We start from the raw sequence: 22,238 nt of genomic DNA, 5'->3' as shown, positions 1-22,238 counted from the left end.
TTAGGCCCTGTTTATGTGTCCCACACCCCTACCTCCTGTCTCAGGCTCTGTCTCTGTGTCCCACACCCCTACCTCCTGTCTCAGGCCCTGTCTCTGTCATCCACACCCTTACCTCCTGTCTCAGGCCCTGCCTCTGTGTCCCAAACTCTACCTCCTGTCTCAGGCCCTGTTTCTGTGTCCCACACCCCTACCTCCTGTCTCAGACCCTGCCTCTGTGTCCCAAACTCTACCTCCTTGTCTCAGGCCCTGTCTCTTTCTTCTTGACTCTGTTGCCTGATTCAGGCCTGCCTGTCTCTCCTCTCTCCTTGCTCACTGTCTCTCCATCTCTCTCCTCAGGCCTAGTTTCTCCCTCTATTCACCCGCTCAAACTTGCTTCTTTGTGCCTCGCACCCTGTTTTACTCTCTCTCTATGTATATATCAGGTTCTCTCTTGTCACCCCTGTCTCAATATCCCTCTCCTTTCATGCCATTTCCCATCCTCAGTCCTTCTCTTTCCTCTCTCCTCAGGTACTGGTTCTCGCTCTCCTCAATACTTGTTTTCTTTCGTCCGGGCCCTGTCTCCGTGCATCTCTCTTATCCTCATCTCTCTCCTCTTCCCCTCTCATCCCTGTCTCTCCCTCTCCATATTCTCCATGTACGTGTGTCTCGCTCTGTCTCCTCTCACTGCCTCCCCCCATCTATTTTGCCCTCCCCCTGTCTCTCTCGCTCTCTCCTCTCCCCATATCTCTCTTGCGCTCTCCCTGTCCCTCTCGCTCTTTCCTCTCCCCACTTCTCTCTCTCGCCATCTCTCCCCCCTCTTTTCTTATCTCCCCGCTCTAGATTTCACGTTTCCCTTTCTTTGTCTCTCCTCTCCCTCTCTCTTTTTTCCTCCCTGTTTTTAATCGCTCTGTCTCTCATTCCTCACCCCTACCTCTCTATGACTCAGGCCTGGTCTCTGTGGTCTGTACCTGGTTTTTCTGTGCCTTTTTTCCCAGGCCCAGCAGCCGTGTCTGTTACTTTTCTTCGCCTCAGCAGGATGGTTTCCAGCTCACTCTGTTTCTTCTCCCTTTTCCAGCTGTATTGCCGCTCTTTCCTCTTTGACATTGTATCCTTCCAACACAATTCACATTAGGTTAACCACATGCGAGCAAACCAGGCTTGAAACCAACCGATTATCATTGGGAATCTCTGGAGCTGGATTCTCTGTCGGTGAAACCCTCCCCTTCGCCGGCGGCGCACTCACGCCCGCGGAATTCCCGACGCCGTGGACGTGCCCGCAACGGGGAACCCCATTGGCCCGGCTGCCGGGACGACGATACCGCTGCCGGTGGGGGCGCACCGCACCAGAAAACGGGAGCGGCGGGGCGGATAATCCCGTCCAAGGCGTTTGAGCAGGATCTCACTTCCCCAAACCGTTCCCATTTTTCCCAGAGCTCCATGTTTAAATCCTAGCAATCCGCCCCTGCTCCAGTGCTGGAATGGCTCTTATTAAAGTCACACATGACAGCCTGTTTGAATGAGGCAAAGATAAACGTTGCCTCCTTCTCCTTCTGAACCTGTGTGCACCCATTGACAGGGTTGGCCACACCCTCCTGCAACACCACACCCACTGTCGTCCAGCTGGGTGGGGCTGCTCTCACCGTCTGCCGTTCTCATCTGTCTAATCACAGCCAGGGTATCAATGGTCTCTCTTCCTGCTCCTGCACCGTTACCTCTGGTATCCCCAAGGATCAATCCTGGGTGCCCGCCTATTTCTCACCCGCAGGCTGCTCCTCAGTAACATTGTCCATAAGCACGGAATTACTTTTCACTCCTACGCTCACGACACCCAGTGCGCCCTCACCACCACCTCTCGCGACTCCCCCGTAGTCGCTAAATTATCAGACAATGCATCAGCCACCTCGTACTGGGTGAGCAGAAATTTTTCTCCAATTAAATATTGGAAAGTCTGAAGCCATTGATTCAGCCCCTGAATCAAACTCCATTCCCTAGCTACCGGCTCCTCCCCTCTCCATGGCTGGCAACTGCGATGAATGTAAGATTTTGTCATATTGTACATTTTTTAACAGCAATATTATTAAAACCTGGGTTAAGATGCATAGACAGTATGACCACTGGAGTAATTAAGGTGCTATAAAAGTGTGGTAATCATTGATATACAGGTGAACTCTTCTGCTAACAGATCTTCAGAACCATTTACTTGTTTGCAGATAGCTAGCTAATGGAATACTGTTTTGGTTTGAAGGACCACTAGGGTGCAAATAATTTGTGAGAGGTATTGTGTTTGGACCTGGCGAAAGAAGTAAGGGGCATCTTGTAAGAAGAGACAAAAGAACGCCTTATGCTTTGGGTCCAGATGATGTAGTTAATGGGAGGAGCCAGGTCTGTCTGAACAATCAGTCGGTCCTAGAATGCTAATATGAACAATGGTGTTTCAGTTTGGTCCTGAATGGTTCTCTCTCCAAAGATTCTACACAAAGAAAAGTAAGTAAAACCCTGGTTATTAAACTTATTCACGAATGGTATTTGAAATATATTGGTTTGCTTAATTGGAACATAGTGGCTGGTTTGGGAAATAAGTTAAGGTTTATTCCTTTACTTCATAACATTTGTAATTGTTAACTGTAAAGCTAGTTCTTTGTTGCTGATGTGGTTAATTCTGTGTTTAAATTAAAGTTAGTTTTAACATAAAATACACCTATTGGTCAGTGTTATCCCTCAGGGGGTGCAGTAATATTTCCACACAGTTTTACAAATTGAAGATAGTTGGGTTCTCTTTCGAGATCCGAATACAACTGGCCCAAGCCGAACCAGATTGATTGGAACTTTGGCCTCATATTTGACCCTGAAATGAGCTTCTGCCCACAATCCATGCCTTCGCTAAGACAACTACTTTTCACTTCTGTGATACTGCCTGGCTTTACCCCTGTCTTAGCTCATTTGCCGATGAAGCCATCATTCATACCTATGTTACCGCTAGACTCGACTATTCTAATGTACACCTTCCTGATCTCCCACACTCTACCCTCCGTAAACATGAGTGCATTGAAAACTCTAATGCCCATGTCTTATTAAGCCTTGTTCACTCCCCAACCTACATTGACTCCTGGTCAAGCATGCATCAAATTTAAAACACACATTTTTATGTTCAAATCGCTCTGTTGTGTTTGTATGATGTGGGTGTCAGTGCCTGGACCAGCATTTATTACCCATCCCTAATTTTGTTTTTCATTTATGGGATGTGGGCGGTCGCTGGTTAGGCCAGCATTTATTGTCCATCCCTAGTTACCCTTCAGAAGGTGGTGGTGAGCTGCCTTCCTGAACCACTGCAGTCCTTGAGGTGTAGGTACACCCACAGCGCTGTTAGGGAAGGAGTTCCAGGATGTTGCCCCAGCGACAGTGAAGGAAAGTCAATATATTTCCATGTCAGGGTGGTGAGTGACTTGGAGGGGAACCTCCAGGTGGTGGGGTTCACAGGTATCTGCTGCTCATGTCCTTCTAGATGGTAGTGGTCGTGGGTTTGGATGGCGCTGTCTCAGGAACCGTGGCGAGTTACTGCAATGCATCGTGTAGATAGTACACACGGCTGCCACTGTTCGTCGGTGGTGGAGAGTTTGAATGTTTGTGGAAGGGGGAGCAATCAAGCGGGCTGCTTTGTCCTGGATGGTATTGAGGGTCTTGAGTGTTGTTGGAGCTGCACTCTGTATTAGTCCTTGTGTCTGAATAAAGCTCGTAGTCTTACAGTTGAAGTAGATGCTTTATTTCTGTGAGCTCGTTCTCTCTCCAGTGCTTAGACTATGTTACATCTGAGCTGCCTGCCTGTGCCCTGCTCACCAGCTGCCGTTTTTCATTTCCTGTGAAGAGAGAGAGGCTACTTCCTGTTTGTTTATGTATATATACATCTCTGGTGCTCCCTCTAATGGTTACTTAGTTGTAGTGTATTTACCGTAACCCCTTGTGTGTATACAGTGATGCATATCACTACATCCCCCCTTTTTTCTTGTTACATATTTTCTGTACTTTGTGAAAGAAAATTGTACAAAACACGTTGTGATGATATTGATGATTATACAAAGCCAATTAATATTTATGAGTCCAATCTTAATTTAAAAAATTTATGAGTCCAAACTTTATGAATTTGTTCAGTTGAGTTGCTTTCTTCTTCTGTTGTTGAAGTGGTGATGTTGATGTTGTCATTTCTTTGTGAACGTCGTCAGTGTTCTTGTGTTTAATTAACCAAGAAGTCATCATGAGGTGTTTGAATGGTCGAATCATTTTGTTGTCTGATTTAGATTTTCCTGTGCTTGCGGTATTGATTCTGTATGGCATCTTTGTTGTTGTCTTTGTTATGTTTATTGTTGTTGTGTTTGTTATTGTTCTTGTGGACTTTGTTGTTGTGCTTGTAGTTTTTGCTGTTGTTCTTGTTGCGCTCAATGACTGTTCCGTGTGGATAATTCGAGTCATTCTCAAAGTTATTCGTGTCAGTGTCCTTTGTGGTATCTGATGTTGCATTTAAAGAAGTGTTTCTTCTTGAGGATTGTGTGAATGATCTGATGTTGCATTGATCTTGGTGACATCAGTCATTTGTGGTTGATGTGATTCCTCTTTTATTCCTTGGTGCTCCTCTTCTGGAGTCATTTCTGGTTCACTTGAATCATCGTTGGTTTCTTGGTGCTCCTCTTCCGGAGTCAAAATCTTCAAGATTTCATTTTCTTGTGGATAGGTTAGAGTAGATGAGGTTTTAATTGACGTGGTCTCACTGGACTCAGGAGTAGTTTCACTTTGATTGTCGAGTGCTTCTGCACAGACGAGCTGAGATCTGTCAGTCTCGCTGTGGTCTTGCACATCTTGTATGGGAATTGTGATTTTTTTCATCACTTGTCTCACATACAGTGGGTAGACATTCAGTGTCTTCTTGTTGGTTAAATGAGCGGGGTAGACTTTCATAGTCTTTCCCTGGTGGCTCAAATAAGCTGGGTAGACTGTCATCGTCTTTTTGTTGTTCACGTGAGCTTGGTAGACTTTCATAGACTGCTGCTGGTTGCTCAGATAAGGTCGAGAGACTTTCATGGTCTTGTTCATGCATGGACTTCGCTATGGAGTCCTGAGTTGCTTCCATTTTGAAGTCTGTCAACGAGCTCTCTGTGGAGGCTCGCATCGCTCTCTCTGTGGAGGCTCTCATCGCTCTCTGTGTGGAGTCATGCAGTGTTCTCATTGTGGAGTTGATCTGTGCTCTCTCAACGGAGTCGTTCAGTACGCGCTGTGTGGCATCGTTTTCTTCTTGGGTATTTGACAGGTTGCTGTCATCCAATGTATCGGCGATCTGCCATTGCATCATGGTATTGGATTCATCTACCATGAGTAGAATCGTTTACCATCAACCGTGGCGCTGATGCTTTTATGATCATCATATCCGAATAACTCAGCCATGTCTGAGTCGTATTCTTCGATAAACAAATCACCTTCTTTGGTTTCAGGTTTGTCATTGTGCTCTTCACTTTGGGTGGTGCAAACTGCTTGTTCCAGCGTGCTGCGGAGGTCATTTTCAACTGCTGGTAGAAGTTCAGGCATTGTTCTGTCTTTCGAGGTGAACAAATTGTGTTTTGTAGCTTTAAAACTCTTTGTTTCAATTTTCGGACATTACCCCTTTAAGTGGGCGTGGCCCAGGGCCTCTGACGTCATGACGCTCGTGACGTAAAGCGTAGGATTGGATTGCACATGCGCAGAACGATCAGCGCCCAAAACTTCTTTTTTCAATTGCGCATGCACTGAACAATCTGAATCGAAAATGCCTTTTATCAATTGTGCATGCCCGGCTGCCATTTCCTGCGCATGTGCAGACCCAGATTTGCATCTTTGGTTTCCCGGGGTGTTTAAAATGTACTCAGACGTCATTTTAACTGCTTCAGACCCGTGGAAAAGAACTTTTTTGCCGTTTGTTCTTGTTAAAAAGTTAAAGTTATTTTTTCTTGCGATCTGCATTTGTCAATCGCGATTTCGAGCATTAACCTTTCCGTTCTGATGATTGTTTGAGTTTTGCAACACTCATTCCCTGTGCAATTTGGTCTCTGAGCATTGAATGTCTTAAAGCAGCATTGTTACTGGTGTTACAGTAATCTTCAAATTTTTTAAAATATTATTTCTAATTTGGTGTTGTCTTCACCTTTCAAGTAATTAAAACAGTTATAGATTTCTCTAGCTTCATATCCTGCTGGGAGACGTGCTATTTTCATTTCTTCTGAGGCCGCGCTCAACTCATTAACTACGATATACAGTTCGAACGTTTGTTTAAAGATTTTCCATCTATGACTTAAATTACCGGTTGTTTTCAGCTGCGGTGGAGTTCTAACGAGTTGCATCGACTCAGCGAAGTCTCCCCACGTCCGAGTTTTCTTCTGTTATCGATCGTGCTTTGTCTGCACCTTGTGTAACTTTTCTAGTGAGCGTTCTGAAGTCACCTGATCCTGGTACCATGTATTATTCCTTGTGTCTGAATAAAGCTCGTAGTCTTACAGTTGAAGGAGATGCTTTATTTCTATGAGTTTGTTCTCTCTCCAGCGCTGATACTATGTTACATCTGAGCTGCCTGTCTGTGTCCTGCTAACCAGCTGCCGTTCCTGTGAAGAGCGAGAGGCTACTTCCTGTTTGCCTATGTATATATACATCTCTGGTGCTCCCTCTAGTGGTGACTTAGTTGCAGTGTATTTACCTTAACCCCTTGTGTGTATACAGTGATGCATGTCACTACACACTCATCCAGGCAAGTGGAGAGGATTCCAGAACACCCCTGACTTGTGCCTTGTAGATGGTGGACAGGCTTTGGGGGGGGGTCACGACGTGAGTTACTCGCCGCAGAATTCCCAGCCTCTGCCCTGTGTCTCCTGGTTCCCATAATAATAACACCTCAGACTGAAAATGCTGGAACTTTATATCAAATGTATTTCTTTAAGCTCTGCACGTGGCTGATAGATCGATACATTGTTCCCTGGCAGCTGACTGCAGTCCCGCAGTAAATGTACCTGAGATGTACATTCTCATAACGATGAGTACTAACTTTTTTCCCAATAGTATAGCAACCTTCCTTGGCCTACGTATGTAACCCCCCTCTCGCCCCAAACCCACTCTCCCCCAAAACCCAGAGAATTATTTGTACTGGTCCCTTGAGCATTGCTGACGGTACTCACACCACAACTGTCAGCTTGCAATTCACTTCCTGTCCCTCTCAGCCTATCCCTCCTCCTTAACACCTACCTCTTTGGGGTGGAATGGCCTCTTTCTGTGCCGTAGTTATGACAAAGCTTTTGGTCACCTGACCAAATACCTCCGAAGGAGGCTCAGGGTCAAATTTTGTTTGATGACACCGGGGGTCGATTCGGAATTCCAAGCTGGAGCGTGGGAAGGGAGGGAGGGTCGGGGTTTTTTATCATAGAATTTACAGTGCAGAAGGAGGCCATTCGGCCCATCGGGTTCCGAGGTCCCTGCCTCTATTTCGCTCCCGCGAACCTCTGATGCCCATACTGCCCTTTGGGTCAACATGGATCCCCAATTCGGCGTTAAGACTGGGGGCGCGACTCTCCGACCCCCCCACCGGGTCGGAGAATCGCCGGGGGCTGGCGTGAATCCCGCCCCGCCGTGTCCCGAATTCTCCGGCGCCAGAGAATCGGCGGGGGCGGGAATCGCGCCGCGCCGGTCAGCGGGCCCACCCCCGGCGATTCTCCGGCCCGCGATGGGCCGAAGTCCCGCCGCTGTCAACCCTCTCCCGCCGGCGTGGATTAAACCACCTACCTTACCGCCAGGACAAGGCGGCGCGGGCGGGCTCCGGGGTCCTGGGTGGGGGCGCGGGGCGATCTGGCCCCGGGGGGGTGCTCCCACGGTGGCCTGGCCCGCGATCGGGGCCCACCGATCCGCGGGCCGGCCTGTGCCGTGGGGACACTCTTTTTCTTCCGCCTTCCCCATGGTCTTTACTATGGCGGAGGCGGAAGAGACCCCCTCCCCTGCGCGGGGATGAAGTCAGCAGCCGCTGACGCTCCCGCGCATGCATCGCCCGGCGAAGACCTTTCGGCCCCAGCTGGCACGGCGCCAAAGCTCTTTCCTGCCAGCCGGCGGGGCGGAAACCACTCCTGCGCGGGCCTAGCCCCTCAAGGTGGGCGCTTGGCCCCTAAAGGTGCGGAGACGCCGGAGTGGTTCCCGCCACTCCATTACGCCGGAACCCCCCCGCCCCGCCGGGTCGGGGAGAATCCCGCCCTGGGTCAGTGAGCATTCCCCGATTCCAGGCCTCAGCCCCCTTCCTGCCAAGTCAGTCAATCCTCAAATTCGGGTCCCCTGCCAGTCGTCCCTCATGTTGCCTGAACTTTAACTCAGGCCCTGCTGAAAGAGCATGAAATCATCTTTCGCTCTCCCCCAAAGACCAGTCCCTTACTTACCAGTAATCCTTTCAGCTCATTGACAGCACTCCCTTCATTCCCACTGCTGGAAGCATTTGGATCCAGGAGCTATGGACAGGTACAGAATAAGAGCAGATTAGTCCCTTATGGCGGAGAGTTATTTTAATATTCATTCATTCATTCTTGGGATTTGGGTGTCCATTGATAAGGCCACCACTTATTGCTCCTCCCTTTTAGGTATGAATATAGGAGGGCTATATACGGATAATGTGAAAATTGTGGGGTGGTAAATAGTGAGGAATTTAGCCGTAGATTCCAGGAGGATATAGACGGGCTGGTCAGATGGGCTGATCAGTGGCAAATGGAATTAAATCCGGAGAAGTGAGAGGTGATGCACTTGGGCAGGACAAACAAGGCAAGGGAATACAGGATACACGGCAGGACCCTGGGAAGCAGCGAGGATCAGAGGGACCTTGGTTTGCATGTACACCCGTCCCTTAAGGTAGCAGTGAGATGTGCCGTTAGGTAATTTGGACATTATGAATTCCCCCTCAGTGTACCCGAACAGGTGCCGGAATGTGGCGACTAGGAGCTTTTCACAGTAACTTCATTGCAGTGTTAATGTAAGACTACTTGTTGATGTGTTAGGCTGACTGGTTTGATGTGGACTGCATTCGATGCAGGGAAGCTAGAAGCAGACGTCTAACACTGGAGAAAATCCAACACTGTTTTATTCAACGATAGAACTGATATACATGTTCAGCCGTGGGACGACACTATACTGAACTGACTGGAGACCTTGTATTAGCCTGACCAGACTTGCTAGCTACCGCTAGCTCGTGGACTCTGACTGCCTCAGTAGCTGGGTCCCGAGAGAGCGGGAAACCTAGTGCCCTCTGGCTTTATAGTGGTGGTGTCCTGTCTGGTGATTGGCTGCACTGTGTTGTGTGCTTATTGGTCATCCTGTGTGTCAATCACTGCCTGTCTGCAATAATTAAAATGAATTCAAATAAAATGAAAAATGAAATGAAATGAAAATCGCTTATTGTCACGAGTAGGCTGCAATGAAGTTACTGTGAAAAGTCCCTAGTCGCCAAATTCCGGCGCCTGTTCGGGGAGGCTGGTACGGGAATTGAACCGTGCTGCTGGCCTGCCTTGGTCTGTTTTAAAAGCCAGCGATTTAGCCCAGTGTGCTAAACCAGCCCCAAGTAGATATTATGACACTCGTGACAATAAAGATTATTATTATTATAGATAGAGGGATTGAGTACAAAAAGGAAGTAGTCTTTACTAGTCCCTGGTTAGACCTCAGCTAAACAATTCTGAGCACCACATTTTAGGAAGCATATCAAGGCCTTGGAGTGAATGCAGAAGAGGTTTGTATGGTACCAGCGATAAGAGAATTCAGTTGCGTGGAGAGGTTGAGAAGCTAAGATTCTTCTCCTTGGAGTAGAGAGGATTAAGGGGAGGCTGAATAGAGATATTCAAAATAAGAGAATTTGATGGAGCAAATAGGGAGAGATAGTTTTCTCTGACAAGTAAGCTGGTAGGCCAGAGATCTACAATATTGGCAAACGGGCTCGAGGGGAAATGAGGGGAAATCTGAATATTGCTGAAAAGAGAGACATGTTGCTGAAGCTTTTCATTGTGCACTCAACAGTAAAAATGCAAGAATGACAAATTTCAAATGATCACAACAATTTATATGACAGGGGAAAATCTCCCGGGTAATTCAAAATATTCCTCTTGTGGTATAAATCGTTGTGAACATTTGAAATTTGGCATTCTTGCACTTATCCTGCTGATTTCAAAATGAAACATTTCAGTAACTTTTCAGCAATATTCCAGGGAAAATGTCTTCGCACAGACAGATGCCAAGATCTGGAACTCACTACTGAGTTTCTGTGGTGAATGTATTCACCTAATGCATGCATGATACTGTAACCTATGACCTATGACCTGGAAGTGGTAATACGAGCTGCGTCCAGGTACTGTACTGTAACCCCAGTGGGCTCCGCCTCTGGCTCCGCCCTCACCGGGGCCATATATAGACCGGCCGCCTGTGGGCGGCACTCAATTGTACAACCGACTCTGGCTAGGCAGGTTCATGATTAATAAAGCCTAATGTTCACTCACTCTCTCTGCCTCTCGATGAATTGAAGGTATATCAGTTTCCATTGGAACTTTCAGAAGGCATTTGGACATGTGCTTGCAGAGGTGTCATTTGTGGGGCTATGGAGAAAGAGTTGGGAAGTGGAACTAATGAAAAAAAAAAACTCTTTTGAAACTCATTGGCATGTGGGCCCGGATGGTCCCCTTCTTAACCTGGCTGTAAGATTCAATGACCCAGAACGTCCAATTGAAATGTGTGCCCCGTTGTACCTCCATCTTCCTTTGTGTGGATTTCAGGACAACGCCATTTTTGATCCTGTCCATCATCTCGTCTATAGCTTTCACCTTCTGCTCATTGAGATCTGCTGCGCCTGGAGGTAAAAGAGGGGAATTTGGTGAATTGATGGTTGATGCATGAGGTAAACCCAAGTGGTTCCATACAAGTTCCATCGTGACCTCTGGGTGCCCCGTGGAATTTACAGCTTTTTGGAAGCAAAGTCCCTCTCGTAATGCAGGAAATGCAGCAACTAGTTTGTGCTCAGCAAGATCCCACAGACAGGAATGTGGTAATAGCCAGATCATCTGTCTTTTGGTGATGTTGGTAGAGGGATAGATATTGGCCAGCAAGCCAGGCAGCACCCCACAGCTCACCTTTGACATGATGTCAATAGACCTTTTACATCCACCCGAGGGGGCAGATGTGGCCTTGATTTTAATGTTGCATCTGAAAGATGGCAGCTCTGACAGGGCAGCACTCCCACGGCACATCACTGGAGAGTCAGAACGGGTTAAGAGGCTCAAGTTTCTCGAGTGGAACAAAGAACAAAGAACAAAGAAATGTACAGCACAGGAACAGGCCCTTCGGCCCTCCAAGCCCGTGCCGACCATACTGCCCGACTAAACTACAATCTTCTACACTTCCTGGGTCCGTATCCTTCTATTCCCATCCTATTCATATATTTGTCAAGATGCCCCTTAAATGTCCCTATCGTCCCTGCCTCCACTACCTCCTCCGGTAGTGAGTTCCAGGCACCCACTACCCTCTGCGTAAAAAACTTGCCTCGTACATCTACTCTAAACTTTGCCCCTCTCACCTTAAACCTATGCCCCCTAGTAATTGACCCCTCTACCCTGGGGAAAAGCCTCTGACTATCCACTCTGTCTATGCCCCTCATAATTTTGTATACCTAAACTTGGACCCACGAACTTCTGGCACGGAAGAAGGAAGTTGATTTGGTTGGGGTTACAGTGAGTGGTGACAAAAATCCACCTCAGCAGCCTAGGCCCTCACCTGAACACGGGAACGCCTTCATTTTGCTTCTTAAAGACACCCTGTGGTAGTACCAGGTATTGCGGTACCCGAGAGGCTGATGACCATTGGTTAGACCCAGGAGTCTACCATTGGCTGCATTACGTAGCTCCGCCCTGAAGGCGGGGTATAAGAGGCGGTGCCGTCCCAGCAGCCTTCACTTTCTGTACCGAAGCTGCTGGGGAAAAGGTTCTAGTAGATTAAAGCCTTCAGTTATAAAATCACTTTGTCTTGAGTGTAATTGATTGCGCATCACACCCCTTAAAAACCTCGATGACCAAGCTTTCGTTCACCTGCCTTGATGTCTCCTTCTGTGATTTATTGTCAGATTATGATGCTCAGCTTTGGGATGAGGCCGCTGAACCGCGCGAGGTTTAACGGAGCCTCACGAGGCATCAGGATCCGGATCTTCCCCTCGCTGGGTGTGATCCGGATCAGCATATTTAAATGAGCCGTTTGCCTAATTTAAATATGCGTCGCAGGATTTCCCCCCGGAGCCCGGGACCTAACGGCGGCGCCTGGGACGCCTCGCCAGGGCGCAGTTTAGTTCTGGCACCCACAAACGTAGACCAGTGGAGATCGGGTCGCCGTCGTGTCTGACTGTGAGGAGCCTTTGGAAAGTGTGGCCTCGGCGCGAGAACCTTCCCAAGGAGCTGTTAGCACTGCAGCCTCTGAGAATCAACATGCTCAATGCACCCAAAACTCGACTGGGATTTGTTTTCTGGTTCAAACCCCCACCTTTACTTTGTTTAAGAATAAAGCTGGGTTATTTTCAAATTGAACCATTTACAACATATACAAATATTTATCCCGGATCACACAAAGGAAATGCCCCAAATCCTACCCCATGGGCGCTGCCTGGCAAAATATACTGACCATTGTTATTCTGTTTCTCTTTCTGATTCTTGTATCTTCTCTGCAATAACTGAGCCAGGGGGCTGTGGAGGAAGCACAGTGTCAGCTGGGATCACAGTGTGGAGACGGTACAGAACCTGGCCTCTGCTGTGCAACCCAGCCACAGTGAAATAGAGCAGCAAAGTCTGGAGACATCGTCAGAGGCAGCCGGACAAATACATATCTCCAGGTTCAGATACTGTAGGAGGGAGAGTGAGGGAGGGGCAAGAGTGAGGGAGAGGCGAGAGTGAGGGAGAGGCGAGAGTGAGGGAGGGGGTAGAGTGAGGGAGGGGGAGAGTGAGGGAGGGGCGAGAGTGAGGGAGGGGCGAGAGTGAGGGAGGGGAGAGAGTGAGGGAGGGGAGAGAGTGAGGGAGGGGCGAGAGTGAGGGAGGGGCGAGAGTGAGGGAGGGGCGAGAGTGAGGGAGGGTCAAGAGTGAGGGAGAGGCGAGAGTGAGGGAGAGGCGAGAGTGAGGGAGGGGGTAGAGTGAGGGAGGGGGAGAGTGAGGGGGGGCGAGAGTGAGGGAGGGGCGAGAGTGAGGGAGGGGAGAGAGTGAGGGAGGGGAGAGAGTGAGGGAGGGGCGAGAGTGAGGGAGGGGCGAGAGTGAGGGAGGGGCGAGAGTGAGGGAGGGGAGAGAGTGAGGGAGGGGCGAGAGTGAGGGAGGGGCGAGAGTGAGGGAGGGGGTAGAGTGAGGGAGAGGGGGTAGAGTGAGGGAGGGGCGAGAGTGAGGGAGGGGCGAGAGTGAGGGAGAGGCGAGAGTGAGGGGAGGGGGTAGAGTGAGGGAGGGGCGAGAGTGAGGGAGGGGAGAGAGTGAGGGAGGGGGTAGAGTGAGGGAGAGGGGGTAGAGTGAGGGAGGGGCGAGAGTGAGGGAGAGGCGAGAGTGAGGGGAGGGGGTAGAGTGAGGGAGGGGCGAGAGTGAGGGAGGGGCGAGAGTGAGGGAGAGGGGGTAGAGTAAGGGAGGGGCGAGAGTGAGGGAGGGGCGAGAGTGAGGGAGAGGCAAGAGTGAGGGGAGGGGGTAGAGTGAGGGAGGGGCGAGAGTGAGGGAGGCGCGAGAGTGAGGGAGGGGGTAGAGTGAGGGAGGGGAGAGAGTGAGGGAGGGGCGAGAGTGAGGGGAGGGGGTAGAGTGAGGGAGGGGCGAGAGTGAGGGAGGGGCGAGAGTGAGGGAGGGGAGAGAGTGAGGGAGGGGCGAGAGTGAGGGGAGGGGGAAGAGTGAGGGAGGGGCGAGAGTGAGGGAGGGGAGAGAGTGAGGGAGGGGCGAGAGTGAGGGAGAGGCGAGAGTGAGGGAGAGGCGAGAGTGAGGGAGGGGGAGAGTGAGGGAGGGGGAGAGTGAGGGAGGGGGAGAGTGAGGAAGGGGCGAGAGTGAGGGAGGGGCGAGAGTGAGGGAGGGGCAAGAGTGAGGGAGGGGGGAGAGTGAGGGAGGGGGGAGAGTGAGGGAAGGGCGAGAGTGAGGGAGGGGGGAGAGTGAGGGAGGGGGAGAGTGAGGGAGGGGGAGAGTGAGGGAGGGGGTAGAGAGGGAGGAGAGAGAGAGAGGGAGGGGTAGAGTGAGGGAGGGGCGAGAGTAAGGAAGAGGCGAGAGTGAGGGAGAGGCGAGAGTGAGGGAGGGGGTAGAGTGAGGGAGGGGGAGAGTGAGGGAAGGGCGAGAGTGAGGGAGGGGGGAGTGAGGGAGGGGGTAGAGTGAGGGAGGAGAGAGAGAGAGGGAGGGACGAGAGTGAGGGAGGGACGTGAGTGAGGGAGGGGCGAGAGTGAGGGAGGGTTGAGAGTAAGGGAGGGGAGAGAGTGAGGGAGGGGAGAGAGTGAGGGAGGGGGAGAGTGAGGGAGGGGAGAGAGTGAGGGAGGGGAGAGAGTGAGGGAGGGGTAGAGTGAGGGAGGGGCGAGAGTAAGGAAGAGGCGAGAGTGAGGGAGAGGCGAGAGTGAGGGAGGGGGTAGAGTGAGGGAGGGGGAGAGTGAGGGAAGGGCGAGAGTGAGGGAGGGGGGAGTGAGGGAGGGGGTAGAGTGAGGGAGGAGAGAGAGAGAGGGAGGGACGAGAGTGAGGGAGGGACGTGAGTGAGGGAGGGGCGAGAGTGAGGGAGGGTTGAGAGTAAGGGAGGGGAGAGAGTGAGGGAGGGGAGAGAGTGAGGGAGGGGGAGAGTGAGGGAGGGGAGAGAGTGAGGGAGGGGAGAGAGTGAGGGAGGGGGAGAGCGAGGGAGGGGAGAGAGCGAGGGAGGGGAGAGAGTGAGGGAGGGGAGAGAGTGAGGGAGGGGTGAGGTTGAGGGAAGGGCGAGAGTGAAGGAGGGGGGAGAGTGAGGGAGGGGCGAGAGTGAGGGAGGGGTAGAGTGAGGGAGGGTGTAGAGTGAGGGAGGGGGGAGAGTGAGTGAGGGGGGAGAGTGAGGGAGGGGGGAGGGTGAGGGAGGGGCGAGAGTGAGGGAGGGGCGAGAGTGAAGGAGGGGCGAGAGTGAGGGAGGGGCGAGAGTGAGGGAGGCTAGAGTGAGGGAGGGGAGAGAGTGAGTGAGGGGTAGAGTGAGGGAGGAGAGAGAGTGAGGGAGGGGCGAGAGTGAGGAAGGGGCGAGAGTGAGGGAGGGTAGAGTGAGGGAGGGGAGAGAGTGAGGGAGGGGTAGAGTGAGGGAGGGTGTAGAGTGAGGGAGGGGCGAGAGTGAGGGAGGGGCGAGAGTGAGGGAGGGGCGAGAGTGAGGGGGGGGAGAGTGACGGAGGGGTAGAGTGAGGGGAGAGAGTGAGGGAGGTGGAGAGTGAGGGAGGGTAGAGTGAGGGAGGGTAGAGTGAGGGAGGAGAGAGAGTGAGGGAGGTGGAGAGTGAGGGAGGAGAGAGAGTGAGGGAGGGTAGAGTGAGGGAAGGGCGAGAGTGAGGGAGGGGCGAGAGTGAGAGAGGGGTAGAGTGAGGGAGGGGTAGAGTGAGGGAGGAGAGAGGGAGGGAGGTGGAGAGTGAGGGAGGTGGAGAGTGAGGGAGGGTAGAGTGAGGGAGGGTAGAGTGAGGGAGGAGAGAGAGTGAGGGATGGGTAGAGTGAGGGAGGGGCGAGAGTGAGGGGGAGAGTGAGGGAAGTGAAGAGCGAGGGAGGAGAGAGTGAGGGAGGTGGAGAGTGAGGGAGGAGGGAGTGAGGAAGGGGAGAGAGTGAGGGAGGGGGAGAGTGAGGGAGGTGGAGAGTGAGGGAGGAGAGAGTGAGGGAGGTGGAGAGTGAGGGAGGAGAGAGTGAGGGAGGTGGAGAGTGAGGGAGGAGAGAGTGAGGGAGGGGTGAGAGTGAGGGAGGGGGAGAGTGAGGGAGGTGGAGAGTGAGGGAGGAGAGAGTGAGGGAGGTAGAGAGTGAGGGAGGAGAGAGTGAGGGAGGTGGAGAGTGAGGGAGTGGGAGTGTGAGGGAGTGGAGAGTCTGAGGGAGTGTGAGGGAGTGGGATTGGGAGGGAGTGGGAGTGTGAGGGAGGAGAGAGTGAGGGTGGGGAGAGTGAGGGAGGGGAGTGGGAGGGAGTGAGAGTGGGAGGGAGTGTGAGGGAGTGGGGGTGGGTGGGAGTGGGAGTGTGAGGGAGGAGAGAGTGAGGGAGTCTGAGGTAGGGGAGAGTGAGAGAGGGGAGAGTGAGGGAGGGGAGAGTGAGGCAGAGAATGAGGGAGGGGAGAGTGAGGGGGAGAGTGAGGGATGGGAGAGTGAGGGAGGGGAGAGTGAGGCAGAGAGTGAGGGAGGGGAGAGTGAGGGGGAGAGTGAGGGAAGAGAGTGAGGGAGGGGAGAGTGAGGGGAGAGTGAGGGAGGTGAGTGAGGGAGGGGAGAGTGAGGGGGAGAGTGAGGGAGGGGAAGAGTGAGGGAGGGAGGGGAGAGTGAGGGAGGGGAGAGCGAGGGAGGGCAGTGTGAGGGAGAGTGATGGAGTGAGGGAGTGTGAGTGAGAGGAGAGTGAGGGAGGGGAGAGTGAGGGGGTGAGTAAGGGGGAGAGTGAGGGGGAGAGTGAGGGAGCAGAGAGTGAGGGAGGGGAGAGTGAGGGAGGGGTGAGTAAGGGAGGGGAGAGTGAGGGAGGGGGAGAGTGAGGGGGAGAGTGAGGGAGGGGAGAGTGAGGGAGGGGGAGAGTGAGGGGGAGAGTGCGGGAGGGGAGTGTGAGGGAGGGGGAGAGTGACGGAGGAGAGTGTGGGAGCGGAGAGTGAGGGAGTGAGAGAGCGAGGTAGTGGAGAGTGAGGAGTGGGAGGGTGAGGAAGGGGGAGGGGGTGGGAGTGGGAGAGTGAGGGAGTGGGGAGTGAGGGAGTCGGGAAGTGAGGGAGTTGGGAAGTGATGGAGTGGGAGAGTGAGGGAGGGCAGAGTGAGGGAGTGTGAGGGAGAGGAAAGTGAGGGAGGGGAGAGTGAGGGAGGGGTGTGTGAGGGGGAGAGTTGAGGGGAGAGTGAGGGTGGGGAGAGGGAGTGGGAGAGTGAGGGAGGGGAGAGTGAGGGGGAAAGTGATGGATGGGGAGAGTGAGGGGAGAGAGTGAGGGGGAGAGTGAGGGGTAGAGTGAGGGAGGGGAGAGTGAGGGAGGTGAGAGTGATGGAGGGGGAGAGTGAGGGGAGAGTGAGGGGGTGAATGTGGGAAGGGAGCGTGAGGGAGGGGGAGAGTGAGGGAGGGGAGAGTGAAGGGGAGAGTGAGGGGGAGAGTGAGGGAGGAGAGAGTGAGGGGAGGGGAGAGTGATGGAGGGGGAGAGTGAGGGGGAGTGTGAGGGATTGGGAGAGTGAGGGAGGGAAGAGTGAGGGGGAGAGTGAGGGGGAGTGAGGGAGTGGGAGAGTGAGGGAGGGGAGAGTGCGGGGGAGAGTGTGGGAAGGGAGCGTGATGGAGGGGGAGAGTGAGGGAGGGGGAGAGTGAGGGAGGGGAGAGTGAGGGTGAGAGTGAGGGAGGGGAGAGTGAGGGAGGGGAGAGTGAGGGAGAAGAGAGTGAGGGGGGAGAGTGAGGGGGAAAGTGATGGAGGGGAGCGTGAGGGAGGGGGAGAGTGAGGGAGGGGTGGTGAGTGAGGGAGGGGGAGAGTGAGGGGGAGAGTGAGGGAGGGGGAGAGTGAGGGGGTGAGTGTGGGAGGGGAGAGTGAGGGAGGGGAGAGTGAGAGGGAGAGTGAGGGAGCGGGAGAGTGAGGGTGGGGGAGAGTGGGGGAGGAGAGAGTGAGGGGAAAGTGATGGAGGGGAAGAGTGAGGGGGAGAGTGAGGTAGGGGAGAGTGAGGGAGCGTAGAGTGAGGTAGGGGAGAGTGAGGGGGAAGTGATGGAGGGGAGAGTGAGGGAGGGGAGAATCAGGGAGGGGAGAGTGTGGGGGGAGAGTGAGGGGGAGAGTGAGGGAGGGGAGAGTGAGGGAGTGGAGTGTTAGGGAGGGGAGAGTTAGGGAGGGGAGAGTTAGGGAGTGAGGGAGTGGGAGAGTGAGGGAGGGGTGAGAGTGAGGGAGGGGGAGAGTGAGGGAGGGGATAGTGAGGGGGAGAGTGAGGGAGGGGGAGGGTGAGGGAGGGGTGAGTGAGGGAGGGGATTGTGAGGGGGAGAGTGAGGGAAGGGGAGAGTGAGGGAGGGGAGAGTGAGGGTGGGGATAGTGAGGGGGAGAGTGAGGGAAGGGAGAGTGAGGGAGGGGAGAGTGAGGGAGGGGAGAGTGAGTGGGAGAGTGAGGGTGGGGGAGAGTGAGGGTGGGGAGAGTGAGGTAGGAGAGAGTGAGGGAGAGGAGAGTGATGGAGGGGGTGAGTGAGGGGGAGAGTGAGGGAGAGGAGAGTGAGGGAGTGGGAGAGTGAGGGAGGGGCGAGAGTGAGGGAGGGGAGAGAGTGAGGGGGGAGAGTGAGGGAAGTGAAGAGCGAGGGAGGAGAGAGTGAGGGAGGTGGAGAGTGGGGAGGAGGGTGTGAGGGAGGTGGAGAGTGTGGGAGGAGAAAGTGAGGGAGGGAGAGAGTGAGGAGGGGGAGAGTGAGGGAGGTGAGTGTGAGGGAGGAGAGAGTGAGGGAGGTGGAGAGTGAGGGTGGAGTGAGTGAGGGAGGTGGAGAGTGAGGGAGTGGGTGTGTGGGGAGTGGAGAGTGTGAGGGAGTATGAGGGGTGGGATTGGGAGGGAGTGGGAGTGTGAGGGAGGAGAGAGTGAGGGTGGGGAGAGTGAGGGAGGGGAGTGGGAGGGAGTGAGAGTGGGAGGGAGTGTGAGGGAGTGGGGGTGGGTGGGAGTGGGAGTGTGAGGGAGGAGTGAGTGAGGGAGTCTGAGGTAGGGGAGAGTGAGAGAGGGGAGAGTGAGGGAGGGGAGAGTGAGGCAGAGAATGAGGGAGGGGAGAGTGAGGGTGAGAGTGAGGGAGGGGGAGTGAGGGAGGGGTGAGTGTGGGAGGGGAGAGTGAGGGGGAGTGTGAGGGAGGGGAGAGTGAGGGGAGAGTGTGGGTGGGTGAGTGAGGGGGGTGGAGTGAGGGGGGAGAGTGAGGGAGGGGAGAGTGAGGGAGTGTGAGGGAGGGGAGAGTGAGGGAGGGGAAGAGTGAGGGAGGGAGGGTAGAGTGAGGGAGGGGAGAGCGAGGGAGGTCAGTGTGAGGAGGTGTGAGGGAGAGTGATGGAGTGAGGGAGTGTGAGTGAGAGGAGAGTGAGGGAGGGGAGAGGAAGGGGGTGAGTAATGGGGAGAGTGAGGGGGAGAGTGAGGGAGGGGAGAGTGAGGGAGGGGAGAGTAAGCGAGGGGAGAGTGAGGGAGGGGGAGAGTGAGGGGAGAGTGAGGGAGGGGAGAGTGAGGGAGGGGGAGAGTGAGGGGGAGAGTGAGGGAGGGGAGTGTGAGGGAGGGGGAGAGTGACGCAGGAGAGTGTGGGAGCGGAGAGTGAGGGAGTGAGAGAGCGAGGTAGTGGAGAGTGAGGGAGTGGGAGGGTGAGGAAGGGGGAGGGAGTGGGAGAGTGAGGGAGTGGGGAGTGAGGGAGTCGGGAAGTGAGGGAGTTGGGAAGTGATGGAGTGGGAGAGTGAGGGAGTGGAGATTGAGGGAGAGGGGAAGTGAGGGACTGGGGAAGTAAGGGAGGGGGAGAGTGAGGGAGTGTGAGAGTGAGGGAGGGGAGAGTGAGGGAGGGGAGAGTGAGGGAGGGGAGAGTGAGTGAGTGGGAGTGTGAGGGAGGGGCGAGTTAGGGAGTGGAGAGTGAGGGAGGTGAGAGTGAGGGAGGGGAGAGTTAGGGAGGGGAGCGTGAGGGAGTGTGAGAGTGAGGGAGTCAGGAAGGGAGGGAGTTGGAAAGTGAGAGAGTGGAGAGTGAGGGAGTGGGGAAGTGAGGGAGGGGAGAGTGAGGGAGGGGAGAGTGAGGGAGGGAGAGTGAGTGAGTGGGAGTGTGAGAGAGTGGGAGAGTGAGGGAGGAGACAATGAGGGAGGGGAAAATGAGTGAGTATGAGTGTGAGGGAGTGGGAGTGTGAGGGAGTGGAGAGTGAGGGAGTGGAGAGTGAGGGAGTGGAGAGTGAGGGAGTGGGAGAGTGAGGGAGGGGAAAGTGAGTGAGTGGGAGAGTGAGGGAGGGGGAGAGTGAGGGAGGGCAGAGTGAGGGAGGGGTGAGTGAGGGGGAAAGTGATGGAGGGGGAGTGTGAGGGGGAGAGTGAGGGGAGTGGAGAGTGAGGGAGGGGGAGAGTGAGGGGGAATGTGATGGAGGGGGAGTGTGAGGGGGGGAGAGTGAGGGGGGGAGAGTGAGGGAGTGGAGAGTGAGGGGAAAGTGATGGATGGGGAGAGTGAGGGAGGGGAGAGTGAGGGGAGAGAGTGAGGGGGAGAGTGAGGGGTAGAGTGAGGGAGGGGGAGTGAGGGAGGAGAGAGTGAGGGAGGTGAGAGTGTTGGAGGGGGAGAGTGAGGGTGAGAGTGAGGGAGTGGGAGAGTGAGGGAGGGAGAGTGAGGGAGAGAGTGAGGGGGAGAGTGAGGGGTAGAGTGAGGGAGGGGGAGTGTGGGAGGAGAGAGTGAGGGAGGTGAGAGTGATGGTGGGGGAGAGTGAGGGTCAGAGTGAGGGAGTGGGAGAGTGTGGGAGGGGAGAGTGAGGGGAGAGAGTGTGGGGGAGAGTGAGGGGTTGGTGAGGTGGGGAGTGTGAGGGAGGTGAGAGTGAGGGAGGTGTGGGGTGAGAGTGATGGAGGGGGAGAGTGAGGGGGAGAGTGAGGGAGTGGGAGAGTGAGGGAGGGGAGAGTGAGGGGGTGAATGTGGGAGGGAGCGTGAGGGAGGGGGAGAGTGAGGGAGGGGAGAGTGAGGGGGAGAGTGAGGGGGAGAGTGAGGGGGAGAGTGAGGGTGGGGGAGAGTGAGGGAGGGGAGAGTGTGGGGGAGAGTGAGGGGGAGAGTGAGGGGAGAGTGAGGGGGAGAGTGAGGGAGGGGAGAGTGAGGGAGGAGAGAGTGAGGGTGGGAGAGTGATGGAGGGGGGTGAGTGAGGGGGAGTGTGAGGGAGTGGGAGAGTGAGGGAGGGAAGAGTGAGGGGGAGAGTGAGGGGAGTGAGGGAGTGGGAGAGTGAGGGAGGGGAGAGTGCGGGGAGAGTGTGGGAAGGGAGCGTGATGGAGGGGGAGAGTGAGGGAGGGGGAGAGTGAGGGAGGGGAGAGTGAGGGGGAGAGTGAGGGAGGGGGAGAGTGAGGGAGGGGAGAGTGAGGGAGAAGAGAGTGAGGGGGGAGAGTGAGGGGGAAGTGATGGAGGGGGAGTGTGAGGGGAGAGTGAGGGAGGGGAGAGTGAGGGGGGGAGAGTGAGAGGGGAGAGTGAGGGAGTGGAGAGTGAGGGGGAAGTGATGGATGGGGAGAGTGAGGGAGGGGAGAGTGAGGGGAGAGAGTGAGGGGGAGAGTGAGGGGTAGAGTGAGGGAGGGGGAGTGAGGGAGAACAGAGTGAGGGAGGTGAGAGTGATGGAGGGGGAGAGTGAGGGGGTGAGTGAGGGAGTGGGAGAGTGAGGGAGGGGAGAGTGAGGGGTGTGAATGTGGGAAGGGAGCGTGAGGGGGGGAGTGGGGAGAGTGAGGGAGGGGAGAGTGAGGGGGAGAGTGAGGGGGAGAGTGTGGGGGAGAGTGAGGGAGGGGAGAGTGAGGGAGGGGGAGAGTGAGGGGGAGAGTGAGGGGGAGAGTGTGGGGGAGAGTGAGGGTGGGGGAGTGTGGGAGGAGTGAGTGAGGGTGGGGTGTGTGTGGGTGGGGGAGTGTGAGGGGGGAGTGTGAGGATGTGGGAGAGTGAGGGAGGGAAGAGTGAGGGGGGAGAGTGAGGGGGAGTGAGGGAGTGGGAGAGTGAGGGAGGGGAGAGTGCGGGGGAGAGTGTGGGAAGGGAGCGTGATGGAGGGGGAGAGTGAGGGTGGGGGAGAGTGAGGGAGGGGTGAGTGAGGGGGTGAGTGAGGGAGGTTGAGGTGTGGGTGGGGAGTGTGAGGGAGATGTGAGTGAGGGGGGTGAGTGAGGGGGGAAGTGATGGTGGGGAAGTGAGGGAGGGGGTGAGTGGGGAGGGGGAGGTGAGGGTGTGAGTGTGGGAGGGGAGTGTGAGGGTGGGGTGAGTGAGGGGGAGAGTGAGGGTGGTGGGAGAGTGAGGGAGGGGAGAGTGAGGGGGTGAATGTGGGAGGGGAGGTGAGGGAGGGGGAGAGTGAGGGAGGGGGAGAGTGTGGGGGAGAGTGAGGGGGTGAGTGAGGGGGAGAGTGAGGGAGGGGGAGAGTGAGGGAGGGGAGAGTGAGGGGGAGGTGAGGGGGAGAGTGTGGGGGAGAGTGAGGGG

At 54.8% G+C, this 22,238-nt stretch overlaps 1 protein-coding gene across 2 annotated transcripts in view; it reads right to left on the bottom strand.

Annotated features, from left to right (window-relative positions):
• Positions 1-22,238, bottom strand: part of LOC140409643 (shootin-1-like) — a 224,112-nt gene that overhangs the window by 46,783 nt on the left and 155,091 nt on the right. For both annotated transcript variants that reach the window (XM_072497978.1, XM_072497979.1), the window contains exons 12-15: positions 12,661-12,722; positions 10,746-10,846; positions 8,403-8,471; positions 948-1,089 (exon numbers count right to left, since the gene is read on the bottom strand). In XM_072497978.1, the coding sequence (XP_072354079.1) occupies positions 948-1,089; positions 8,403-8,471; positions 10,746-10,846; positions 12,661-12,722 (374 nt within the window). The remainder of the gene's footprint in view (positions 1-947; positions 1,090-8,402; positions 8,472-10,745; positions 10,847-12,660; positions 12,723-22,238) is intronic.

This window comes from Scyliorhinus torazame, chromosome 3, assembly GCF_047496885.1.
Source record: "Scyliorhinus torazame isolate Kashiwa2021f chromosome 3, sScyTor2.1, whole genome shotgun sequence".
Taxonomy (NCBI): domain Eukaryota; kingdom Metazoa; phylum Chordata; class Chondrichthyes; order Carcharhiniformes; family Scyliorhinidae; genus Scyliorhinus; species Scyliorhinus torazame.
Note: the sequence above shows the minus strand (reverse complement) of the source record. Positions and strands in the feature narration are given on the sequence as shown.